The sequence below is a fragment of the Mus musculus genome, chromosome 13 (genome assembly GCF_000001635.26).
Source record: "Mus musculus strain C57BL/6J chromosome 13, GRCm38.p6 C57BL/6J".
Taxonomy (NCBI): domain Eukaryota; kingdom Metazoa; phylum Chordata; class Mammalia; order Rodentia; family Muridae; genus Mus; species Mus musculus.
This window is the reverse complement of record NC_000079.6, coordinates 61,029,150-61,041,981: the sequence shown is the minus strand read 5'-3', so window position 1 is coordinate 61,041,981 and position 12,832 is coordinate 61,029,150. Positions and strand designations below refer to the sequence as shown.

The 12,832-nt window shown below is 38.5% G+C and overlaps 1 protein-coding gene across 1 annotated transcript; it reads left to right on the top strand.

The window, feature by feature from the left end:
- The first annotated feature begins 1,384 nt into the window (after positions 1 to 1,384).
- Ctsq (cathepsin Q) lies at positions 1,385 to 6,944 on the top strand. Its single transcript, NM_029636.3, has 8 exons — positions 1,385 to 1,417; positions 2,422 to 2,555; positions 2,831 to 2,953; positions 3,043 to 3,222; positions 4,086 to 4,310; positions 4,766 to 4,928; positions 5,693 to 5,807; positions 6,588 to 6,944. Exons 2-8 carry the CDS (start codon positions 2,430 to 2,432, stop codon positions 6,685 to 6,687), a joined length of 1,032 nt encoding a protein of 343 aa, NP_083912.2. The 5' UTR covers positions 1,385 to 1,417; positions 2,422 to 2,429; the 3' UTR covers positions 6,688 to 6,944.
- Positions 6,945 to 12,832: the final 5,888 nt, after the last annotated feature.

Sequence of the window (12,832 nt, the reverse complement as noted above, 5' to 3'; positions counted from 1 at the left end):
GCATGTGTCCTTCTTACCAGTTGGAACATCTTCTGGATATATGCCCAGGAGAGGTATTGCGGGATCCTCCAGTAGTACTATGTCCAATTTTCTGAGGAACCACCAGACTGATTTCCAGAGTGGTTGTACAAGCTTGCAATCCCACCAACAATGGAGGAGTGTTCCTCTTTCTCCACAATCTTGCCAGCATCTGCTGTCACCTGAATTTTTTATCTTAGGCATTCTGACTGGTGTGAGGTGGAATCTCAGGGTTGTTTGATGTGAATTTCCCTGATGCTTAAGGATGTTGAACATTTTAGGTGCTTGTCAGCCATTCAGTATTCCTCATTTGAGAATTCTTTGTTTAGATTAACCCAGAAACTTAGAATACCGAAGATACACATGAAACTCAAGAAGGAAGACCAAAGTATGGATACTTCGTCCCTCCTTAGAATGGGGAACAAAACACCCATAGAAGGAGTTACAGAGACAAAGTTTGGAGCTGAGACAAAAGGATGGACCATCCAGAGACTGCCCCATCTGGGGATCCATCCCATAATCAGTGATCAAACACTGACAATATTGCATATTCCAGCAAGAATTTGCTGAAAGGACTCTGATAGAGCTGTCTCTTGTGAGGCTATGCCAGTGCCTGGCAAATACAGAAGTGGATGCTCACAGTCATCTATTGGATGGAACAAAGGGCCCCCAATGAAGGAGCTAGAGAAAGTACCCAAGGAGCTGAAGGGGTCTGCAGCCCTATAGGAGGAACAACAATATGAACTAATCAGTAACCCCCAGAGTTCGTGTCTCTAGCTGCATATGTAACAGAAGATGGCCTAGTCGGCCACCATTGGGAAAAGAAGCCTCTTGGTATTGCAAACTTTATATGCCCTAGTACAGGGAAACGCCAGGGCCAAGAAGTGGGAGTGGGTGGGTAGGGGAGCAGGGCGGGGGGGGGGGGATAGGGGACTTTCGGGATAGCATTTGAAATGTAAATGAAGAAAATATCTAATAAAAATCGAAAAAACAAAAATATAAAACAAAAAAAGGCACCACATATATTTTACAGGAACACCACATATATTTTACAGGAAACCCAATCAAGGAAGCAAAAATATCTAGTATATTGTGATCCAAGGCCTACAGGATGGCTATCTACTTTTCTTTGATAAGGTTCACAAATTCCACTTCCTGCTGTCCACAGAGGTAGCCTACAGCTATGTCAAAGGGACAATCAGATTATATCTCAGAAGATGCCTGAAGTCCCAGTGCCTAGAGGCTTAATCTAGTCACCCACACAGCCAATCAAAAGTAGGGGCGGGTCCAACCCTACAGATACTTCAGATTTATAGCTGTGCCAGACCCTGAACCTGATCATCCTCCAACGAGTTGAATCTCTGGAGTGATCTGAGGCAGTAGTGGTCATCCCAGAAAGGTAAGGCTCTGCCAGTGAATGGCAGAATCGAAAATGGGCTTGGATGGGTGTTTTGGGAGACTCCATGGAGAATCAAGCAGATCAAAGAGAAGAAAAATATAGCCTAAGCATCACCAGTCCTCTCTGTAGTTAGAGCAGGGGTGGGTAGAAATTTTAAAGAGAAAGTCAAGTCTTTTTTTGGTCTGAAAGTCTGCTTCTGTCCACAGAGTTGCAGCTGTTTTTCTTTGAAGACATCCCTTGCACTAACCCATAGACATAACTGTTTTCAATTTACAGGTGCATATGCAGTAGCAGGTGATATGTCCCTATCACGTCCTATGGGGAGTGTTGATTTAGAAATCCAGCAAATACAGGATATAAAATCCTATTATTGACTTGCTATCATACTTCCTTTTTCTCATGACTTTAGATTCCTATTGTTTTTTTTAAGTGACATCATTCTTATATAGGTAGGGAGTAGGAATTTGTTTGTATAATCCCATGGGTTATGTGGCAAGAATAGAAAGTAATACTTCCCACATTCTTTCTAGATGATATTTCACATTGTTTCAATGAAGAAGAGAAGGTTAAAGACATGCCCACCACTTGTTATATATGAGAAAGGCATATGATGATAGATGGCCCCAACTCTTGAGTTCACCTTGAAATTAAAACTCATTACTACATGATAGAAGTTCTGCATGGTGGAAATTATAAGTGATATCTTAAAAAACTACTTCCTCATTGTGCATGGATATCTTTCTAAAACAAGATGGAGTACACCTAAAGTTTACAGTGCTAGAATTCTGTGTACATGATTTTCATTTTACAATGGGTCTAATAACCACTACTGAGTGACTCGGTTCAAAAACATTCTCAAGGATTTCTACAATCTTTGAAAAGTGTTTGGAGTATTAACAGAAATTATTTTATTAACCATGGATGGCTTAATTTCTCAGGACATAGTAAGAAGACATTTTTAAAACACTAGTACAGACATATCTTTATTTCTCTTTCATATTCAGGTTGAGACATGACTCCTGCTTTCTTCCTGGTCATCCTGTGCTTGGGAATCCTGTCAGGTGTTTCAGCATTTGATCCCAGTTTGGATGTCGAATGGAAAGAGTGGATGGGAAGCTTTGAAAAATTATACAGTCCGGTTGGTATCCAAGAAAATGTCCAGAGAGTCCCCAGGGTAAAAATGTCTAGGTGCATGAGAGATCATGGGTGCTCCACTAAAACCAGCACCACCACTGAGAGTTTACCTACTAAGAATCATTGTGAGCACACGATGTCCAGAGTCTCCTTTCCTCAGTATATAAAAGTGAGACCATAGTATTCTGATATCTCTTCCTTGGCCTCTTAACACCCACAACAGCAAGTTGTGCTGGAATTCAAATATAATGAATTGTCTTCCATTATATGCTCCTTCAGGAGGAAGAAGTACTGAGAAGAGCAATATGGGAAGAAAATGTAAAAAGGATTAAACTGCATAACAGGGAGAATTCCCTAGGGAAGAATACCTACACCATGGGATTAAATGGGTTTGCTGACATGGTGAGTGTAATATGAATTGCTTCACACAGTGTTTTCTTGAGTTCTTTACATGAAGTCTTTAATAATAATTTACATACTTTTCCTTGAAGACTGATGAAGAATTCATGAACATTGTAATTGGTGCTACATTGCCAGTTGACAACACAAGAAAAAGTCTCTGGAAACGTGCACTTGGTAGTCCTTTTCCTAAATCTTGGTATTGGAAAGATGCTTTGCCCAAATTTGTTGATTGGCGAAATGAAGGCTATGTGACTCGTGTGAGGAATCAGGTATGATAGTGTCACATGCCTTTCCTCCTCCTCCTCCTCCTCCTCCTCCTCCTCCTCCTCCTCCTCCTTCTTCCTCCTCCTTCTTTCTTCTTCCTTCTTCTTCTTCTTCTTCTTCTTCTTCTTCTTCTTCTTCTTCTTCTTCTTCTTCTTCTTCTTCTTCTTCTCCTCCATCACCATAATCTACTTCTTCTGCTCCTCCTCCTTTTTGGTTTTTGTTTGTTTGTTTACTTTCTTCTTTGCTTTGTTTGAGACAGGTTTTCTTGTTTTAAGAACTCTGGCTGACCTGGAATTCATTTGGAGACTAGACTGGCCTTGAATCCACAGAGATCTGCCTGTGTCTGCCTCCCAAATGCTGGAATTAAAGGCATGAACCACCCTGCCAGGCTATGCTCATCTTCTTAAACCACATGAATGTCAAAACAGGATATATCTATGCATTCAAATTGAATGTGGAGGGAATTGCAGTTAGTTTTTTAATAATAGTTTTTTTCTTCCTTGAAATTTTTATACATTGTACAGTATGTATTGATCTTTGCAATCTGCCACACATATTCTTGAACTTTTAGATTCTCTTCTCACTGTAGAACACACGCCTCCTTCTATTGTCATTAGTAACCCATAAAACCAATAGCTCCTGCTCAGGTGTGTGTGTGTGTGTGTGTGTGTGTGTGTGTGTGTGTGTGTGTATGTATGTACTGCATCGGGTACATATTGGCTGCATCCAAGTCCTCTAGGAGACTAACCATTTCTTTCTATGGACCTATCAACTGCCATTTTCCCATTTTCCTTAATTATTAGCTTGTCCAAATTGTTTCTTGAGTTAGTATTTGTTTATGAATAATCATATTTTCTTCTCTGCTTAGAGAAATTGTAATTCTTGTTGGGCTTTTCCTGTGACTGGTGCCATAGAAGGACAAATGTTCAAGAAAACAGGCAAACTGATCCCACTGAGTGTACAGAACCTAGTGGACTGTTCTAGGCCTCAAGGCAATAGAGGCTGTCGTTGGGGTAATACATACAATGGATTCCAGTACGTTTTGCACAATGGAGGTCTGGAGGCTCAGGCAACCTATCCTTATGAAGGAAAAGTAAGTGGACTTCCTATGTTGTCATTTCAGCTCAGCTTCTAGTGAGTGACAATTGTAGAGATAGTACACTATCTCAGAGCTCAAAATACATGGTAGAATCTCTTTGTTCAATATCCTTGTTGTCATATATTTTTTGTTTAAGATTTTGGCGTGAAAGTATCAGTATGGCCTTTTTTCTTTTTGTGTACATGGAGAATATGGAAACAGTTGTACAGATATTTAACATCTCTGTGACACTTAATTTTCTAATGATTATGAAGACCTATTGGTTGTTATTGAAGATAAAAGAACTTATTTTTAGTTCCTAATCATATGGTAATATTTTACTTCCTGGGATTATTTTTAATAATCCTTTGAATTTGTTCATTTGCAAAGTGCAGAATGTTGTGGTTCTGATTCTTTCTTCCAGGCTGTAAGTGGAAGTAACTGAGTTTCTACTTCTTTATCTTTTAAAGGAAGGACTATGCAGGTACAATCCTAAAAATTCTGCTGCTAAAATCACAGGATTTGTGGTCCTCCCAGAAAGTGAAGATGTCCTCATGGATGCTGTAGCAACTAAAGGCCCCATTGCTACTGGAATTCATGTTGTCTCCAGTAGTTTTAGGTTCTATGATGGAGGTTAGTATATTTCCTTCTAGATATGAAGAAAAAAATTGTGATATTCCCTATGCCACAACAAGTTCACAGACCAGCTGTTACTTAAAACATATTATGTGAATGTTTGAGTGTCTGGATTTTACTCATCTCCATGTAATATTTCTAAGTACTGAATTTCACCTGATATGAACGTCTGCATGATAAACTTTATTGGTTAGCTAAATTTTCAACTCTTCTCACTTTTGTCGAACTTTTATATATTTACTGAGACAGAATATCTGATATCAAATTATAACAGAGCCTTTGGTTTAAGTAATTTATGTCCTGTAAGTTGAAGTTGACACGAGATTCTCATAATAAAAATAGGGGAACGCCAGGGCCAAAAAATGGGAATGGGTGGGTAGGGGAGTGGGGGTGGGTGGGAAACTTTTGGGATAGCATTGGAAATGTAATTGAGGAAAATACGAAATAAAAAAAATAGCTGAAAAAAATAAAAATAAAAAAACAAATAAAAAAAAAAAGAAGTCATCTCATATGCTTGTAAACCATGGTTATCAACAAATATCACTATTTTGAATTTTTCAGTTTTCTGTGAAAATATATATTATATATATATATATATATATATATATATATATATATATATATATTTAGAACTATTCATCAGACTCATTATTCCATTGTAGTTTATATAATTTCAATACCTGTGAAAATGCCTCCCTATTGTCATTGCTCACTGTTATGTATCCTTCGCATCTCATAACAGCTTCCATTGTATTTCTCAGGTGTTTATTATGAACCAAATTGCACAAGTTCTGTGAATCATGCAGTTTTGATAATTGGCTATGGTTATGTGGGAAATGAAACGGATGGCAATAATTACTGGCTGATCAAGAACAGGTATAAATTGCCAAACTTTCTATATTTAAAATTCCCAAGGCTAGAGAGATTGTTTAGTGGTTAAGGGCCTAGATGCCCTAACAGGGGATTCATGAAGAGACTGAATATTGCATTCAGTATTTTGATACACAGCCTAAAAACTATTGACCCAGTTAAGTTGAACAAAGTTTATTCTTATTTTTTCATGTAGGTCTATTTGCCTATGTGCATGTCTGTGGACACATGTGTGCACCTGCGTAGAACACTGATTTTAACATCAATTGTTTCTCAATCATTACACAACTTTCATATTGAGGCAGTGTTTCTGGCTGATCTAGGAATTATTATTTACTCTAGCTAGCCAGCTTGCAACGTGTATACCCTGTGTCCATGTTCCAAAACCTTTTATTACAGGCACACTACAACATAAATCTGGCTTGTAAATGGCCCTTGGAGTTGATCTCCACTCATTGAACTCTAAGCTACCCTATATCTCTAAGAACATACTAACAATATATTATTGTGTAATTTCCACTCTTACTCTGGTTTCTAGGATACACGTTTCATGTCAGTGCCATTACTTTGTCATGCGTAAATCATGTTTTTAATTTTAATGCACATATGGGTGGAAAGTCCCATTCTCTGCTGTAGTATTCACATCGTGGTTGAGGCACCTCTTGAACTCAGGAGTAGACCTTTTGCTTTCTCTGATACTTCTGTTTGTAGGCCTCTTGTCAGTTATTGTAATAAGTCTATCATGTGTTATTATTTCTACTAAATGGAAAATACGTTTTCTTTCAGCTGGGGTAGACGATGGGGATTGAGTGGATATATGATGATTGCCAAAGACAGGAACAACCACTGTGCAATTGCTTCATTGGCCCAATACCCTACTGTGTGAGCACCCTGATGTTCACAAGAAAGCATGTGGCATGAGACTCTATTTCCAGAGGAGTGCCATCCACTCCAATGAACAGACTTTATTGACTATGTTAAACTCTTGAGTCCCACAAAATCCACATTGTAATGTGAATTCTGGGAGCTTTCAAATATTTCACATGAGTACTGTAACTTTTGCTTTCACTACTGAATGCTCATGTTTTCTAAAGTAACTTTATTTTCACTTTTAATGTTTGTGCAAATAAAATCCTTAAAAAAGAGAAAAAGTATAATTTCTAGCTTCAGTATCTTTTTGTGCATCTTATTTATGTGGTAGGAAATGCAATTCTTCTTGATGTTGGGAGTGAGTGTTAGTCTGTCATTCAGGAGAAAGGGTGGGTAGATCCTCGGTGATGGATGTTACCTTTCATTGGCTCCTGTTTGATTACAAACTTTTATATATCCACCAGAAACCCTTCCCCAAAAGACTATATGATAATTTCTGAATTGGGCATTTTTTAGCTAACACAAAATCACACAGTATCAACTCGAAGCCCCTATGTGCAGTGAGAGGTCACCATGGGCTACTCACTGCTTTGTGTTGGGCTGTGCCTCTCCCTTCTTCATGACAACAACCGTGTATTAGGTTCCAATAAGCCCTACAACTTACTACAGTGGCTCTGCTAAATGCATCAGAGCAGAAGCACAAAGACTTTTAAATAGCCTCAATACATGTTAAAGAGCCCCTTATTGGAGAAATGATGGAATTAATGAAGACAGAAAAAGCAAAGGAAATGAATAAAATAGTTCAACACCCAAGAGTAGAAATAAAATCAATAAAGAATTCTCAAGCTACAGGTATTCTGGAAATGAAAACTTTAGGTATTTGAATATGAACCTAAAAGGAAATCTCACCAGTAAAAGATTAAAGAGGGAAGAAAAATATTTTTTATTAAATTATTTTATTTGCTTACATTCCACAATATTTCAAAGTAAGAATTAATTCAAGTACTTCCCAGATTTTACTACAAAATAAAAACAGAAGGAATATTGCCCATTCACCTTATGAGGTCATAATTATCCTTTTTAAAAAAAGTATAAAAACTCAAGAAAGAAAAATTGTCACATCAATTTCTCCTATGAACATAGAGGCAAAGGATTTGCAAATGTAAGAATGAGATCCATGGCTGTTTCCGCATATGTAAATCAATAAATGTGATCCATCATCTAAACAAACTGAAAGGCAAAAAGCCATGTGACAATTAAATGCAGAAAAGGGCTTTAACGATAATGCAACACCTTTTCAATAAATAAAGAGGATGAAGAAATAGAAGAAGAAGAAGAAGAAGAAGAAGAAGAAGAAGAAGAAGAAGAAGAAGAAGAAGAAGAAGAAGAAGGAGAAGAAGAAGGAGAAGAAGAAGGAGAAGAAGGAGAAGAAGGAGAAGAAGAAGAGGAGGAGAAGGAGAAGGAGAAGGATAAGAAACAGATTATGGCTATATACGGACATCTATCAACTTAATCCACTATATAAACAAACTTAAAGGAAAAAAAAATATGATCCTCTCATTAGATGCTGAAAATCCTTTGACAAAATACAAAGTATTGGAGAGAATAGGAATTCAAGGTCCATTACTAAATATAATAAAAACAATATACAGCAAGCTAGTAGTAAACATCAAACAAAATGGAGAGAAGGGGGATGGAGGGAGGATTATGGGAGTGGATGACAAAAGAGGTGGGGCAATGGGAGGGATATGAAGTGAGTAAAAAAGTTACAACATGAAATTTGTAGGTAGATGGAAATGGAAAATCATCCTGAGTAAATATCCCCAAACCAGAAAGACAAATATGACAAGTACATATTTATTGGGGATTTTCGCTGTTAAGATGATACTCAGGCTACTATCCATATAACCTAAGAGGGTAGTGTAGTGTAATGTAATGGGAGAGGGATAAATATCCATATGAAGGGAAAATAGCATTTGTAGCTATGGATGGGGATGAGTGGCCTGGAATAGACAGATCAAATGGGGAGCAAAGATGAGTGGGACATGATTTATACAGAGACAAACAGCTAAAATTGAAGTCTATTTGAGTGGCAGAGTGAAATCCTAATACAGGAGAATCTTCCTCATATACATACATATATGGAAATCATCTAATTGGAAAAGAACAGATCATAGTGAAGACTAGACAGCTTCATCTGCATTGATATATTTTTCTTGTGCTTTTTTTGTCCTCTTTTACTTCTTTTTGTTTTGTCCTACTTCGATTTTTCTGTAATTAATTTATTTTTTTAAATCCAGATTTGATTTTATTTTTTAAATTTTTTATTAGATATTTTCTTCATTTACATTTCAGATGCTATCCCAAAAGTCCCCTATACCTTCCCTCCGCCCTGCTCCCCTACCCACTCACTCCCACTTCTTGGCCCTGGCATTCCCCTGTACTGGGGCATATAAAGTTTGCAAGACCAAGGGGCCTCTCTTTCCAATAATGGCCCACTAGGCCATGTTCTGATACATATGCAGCTAGAGACACGAGGTGTGGGGGTACTGATTATCTCATATTTTTGTTCCACCTATAGGGTTGCAGACCCCTTCAGCTCCTTGGGTATTTTCTCTAGCTCCTCCATTAGGGCCCTGTGTTCTATCCAATAGATGACTGTGAGCATCCACTCTGTATTGGCCAGGCACTGGCAAAGCCTCACAGGAGACAGCTATATCAGGGTCCTTTCAGCAAAAAACTTGTTGTCATATGCAATACACTCCAGATTTTATTCACCCCACAGTCTACCCTCTGACTTTTCCACACCCCATACCTCCTCCCCACCCCCTTTCTCCACTAGGATATCCTCACCCCTCACCCCCTACCCTGCCTGACCTCTAAACTTCCTGTCTCCTCCTAAACTCCTAATCTCTTAAACTCCTCCAGTCTCTTGAAGGTTAGGTGCATCTTCTTTGATTGAACACAGATACAGCAGTCCTCTGCCGCATGTGTTGAAAGCCTCATATCAGCTGGTGTATGCTAACTGTTTGGTGGTCCAGTGTTTGAGAGCTATCATGGATCCAAATTAATTGAGAATGCTGGTTCTCCTACAGGATTGCCCTCTTCCTCAGCTTCTTTCAGTCTTTCCCTAATTCAGCCACAGGGGTCAGCAGCTTCTGTCAATTGGTTGGGTGCAAATATCTGCATCTGAATCTTTTAGCTGCTTGTTGGGTCTTCAGGAGTAAGGTCATGCTAGGTCCCTTTTAGTGAGCACTCCATAGCCTCAGTAACAGTGTCAGGCCTTGGGATGTCTCCTTCAGCTGAATCCCACTTTGGTCACAGGACCTTCTTTTCCTCGGGCTCCTCTCCATTTACAGCCCTGTAGTTCTTTCAGACAGGAACAATTATGGGTCAGAGTTTTGACTGTGGGATGGCAAACTCCCCCCTCATTTAATGCCCTGTCTTCCTCCTGGAGGTGAGCTCTATAGGTTCCCTCTTTCTACTGCCAGGCATTTAATCTAAGGTCCCTCCCTTTGAGTCCTGAGTCTTTTACCTCCCAAGTCTCTGTGCATTCTGGACAGTCTTCCCAACCCTTACCTCCAAAGGTTACCTGTTTCCATTCTTCATGCTGGCCCATAGGGCTTCAACCCTCTTTCCTCACCCAATACCAGATCAAGTTAGCCTTCCCACCATCCCCCATCCATTTTCCCTCCCAGATCCCTCCCACTCTCTGACTTGTGATTGCTTTCTTTTCCCTCCCAGTGAGACTGGGGCATCCTCACTTGAGCCCTTTAGAGTTCTGTGGACTATATCTTGGGTATTCTGTATTTTTTTTCTAATATCCACTTGTTAGTGCATACATACCATGCATGTCTTTTTGGGTCTGAGTTACCTCACTCAGGATGATATTTTCTAGTTCCATATATTTGCCTGCAAAACTCAGGATGTCCTCATTCCTCTTAGCTGAGAAGTATTCCATTGTGTAAATGAAACATGTCCTCTGTATCCATTCTTCTGTCGTGGGACATCTGCTTTGTTTCCAGCTTCTGGATATCATAAATAAGGATGCTATGAACATATGAAACGCATGCCCCTGGGCCATTGTGGGGTATCTTTTGGGTATATTCCCAAGAGTGGTACTGTTGGGTCTTCAGGTAGATATATTTCTGATTTCCTGAGGAAAATCAAGATTGATTTCCCAAGTGGTTTTACCAGTTTGTAATCCCACCAGCAATGGAGGAGTATTCTTTCTTTACATCCTCACCAACATATGTTGTCACCTGAGGTTTGATCTTAGCCATTCTGATTACTGTAAGGTAAAATCTCAGAGTTGTTTTGACTTGCATTTCTCTGATCACTAAGGACTTTGAACATTTCATTATGTACTTCTCAGCCATTCGTGATTCCTCTGTTGTGAATTCTAGGTATAGTTCTATAACCCATTTTTTTATTGGATTGTTTGGTGTTTTGGTGGTTTGCTTCTTGAGTTCTTTATATGTTTTGTATTATCAGATGTGTGGTTAGTGAATAATTTTCCCAATATGTAGGTTGCCAATTTTTCTTATTGACTATGTCCTTTGCCTTACAAATGTACTATGTACTGTCCAGTTTCATGAGGTCCCATTTATCAAGTCTTGATCTTAGAGCATGAGCCATTGGAACTTTCTTTGGGAAATTTCCCCCTGTGCCAAAGAGTTCAAAACTTTTACCTATTTTCTCTTCTATTAGATTGAGTGTGTCTGGTTTTAAGTTTAGGTCCTTGATCTACTTGGACTTGAGCTTTGTGCAAGGTGACAATTATAGGTCTATTTTCATTTCTCTACATACAGACAGACAATTAGACCAGGCCCATTTATTAAAGATGCTTTCTTTCTTCTAGTGTATGTTTTGGTGTCATTGTCAAAGACCAAGTGTCCTTGTCTGGTTTTATTTCTGGGTTTTCAATTCTATTTCACTGATCAACCTTTCTGTCTCTGTACCAATACCATGCAGTTGTTATCACTATTGCTCTGTATTAAAATATGAGTTCAGTAATGGTGATTTCCCCTGCGGTTCTTTTATTGTTAAGAATTGTTTTGGCTATACTGGGTTTTTTACTTTCCAGATGAATTTGAGAATTGGTCTTTCCATGTCTTTGAAGAACTGTGTTGGGATTTTGATGGGGATTGCATTGATCTGTAGATTGCCTTTGGTAGAATGGCCATTTTTACCATAATAATTCAGCCAATCCATGAGCAGGGAAGATCTCTCCATTTTCTGAGATCTATTTCTTTCTTGAAGGACTTGAAGGTATTGTCATACAGGTCTTTCATTTGTTTGGTTAGAGTTGCTCCAAGATATTTTATATTAATTATGGCTATTTTAAAGGGAGTTGTTTCCCTAAATTCTTTCTCAGCCTGTTTATCATTTGTATAAAGGAAGGCTACTAATTTATTTAGTTAATTTTACAGCTGGCCATATTGCTATAGTTGTTTATCAGCTGAGGTTCTCAGGTGGTTTTGGGGGGGTCTCTTGTGTATACTATTATATCATCTGTAAATAGTGATACCTTTATTTCTTTTTTGCCAGTTTGTATCTCCTTGATCTCTTTTTGTTATTTTACATTCTAGCTAGCACTTCGAGCACTATACTGAATAGATATGAGGAGAGTAGACTTCCTTGTCTTGTTCCCAAATTTACTGAGATTGATTCAAGTAGATTCAATTTTTAAAACTTTTTTATTACATATTTTCTTCATTTACATTTAAAATGTTATCCACTTTCCTAGTTTACCCTCCAATAATCCCCTATCGTCTCTCCCTTCTCTTTGCAAGTTTTACATCATGCTTCCCAGTCCTACCCATCTTCCCATCACATCATATCTTCCCTTCACCTTTGCAAACTCCCTGGCCAAATAAAAATAACAAAACAGAACAAACAAAAAATAAAGGTATAGAAAACACTTCATCATGGCAGCTGTATTATGCTACAGTGTGTCCCACAGTATATCTCTCTCTCTTCACTTTCAAATATTCACTGCAATGACTTGTTGGTCTGGTTCAACACCTCTGGCTTCTGTGATACCATCAATATCAGGCACTCACAGGATTCCTGACCCTGTGGGCAGCTTTTCCTACTGCTTGAGGTAGTGGTGGAACATCATCACTGCATTCATAGCACTTTATGACAGACAAATGGCA

What these genes read in the sequence shown, in the direction of transcription:
- Ctsq (NM_029636.3), top strand. Translation starts at nt 2,430, where the DNA reads ATGACTCCTGCTTTCTTCCTGGTCATCCTGTGCTTGGGAATCCTGTCA. An exon ending in CCTATCCTTATGAAGGAAAA is followed by an intron (nt 4,311 to 4,765) that starts GTAAGTGGACTT and finishes TATCTTTTAAAG; the next exon opens with GAAGGACTATGCAGGTACAA. An exon ending in TACTGGCTGATCAAGAACAG is followed by an intron (nt 5,808 to 6,587) that starts GTATAAATTGCC and finishes GTTTTCTTTCAG; the next exon opens with CTGGGGTAGACGATGGGGAT.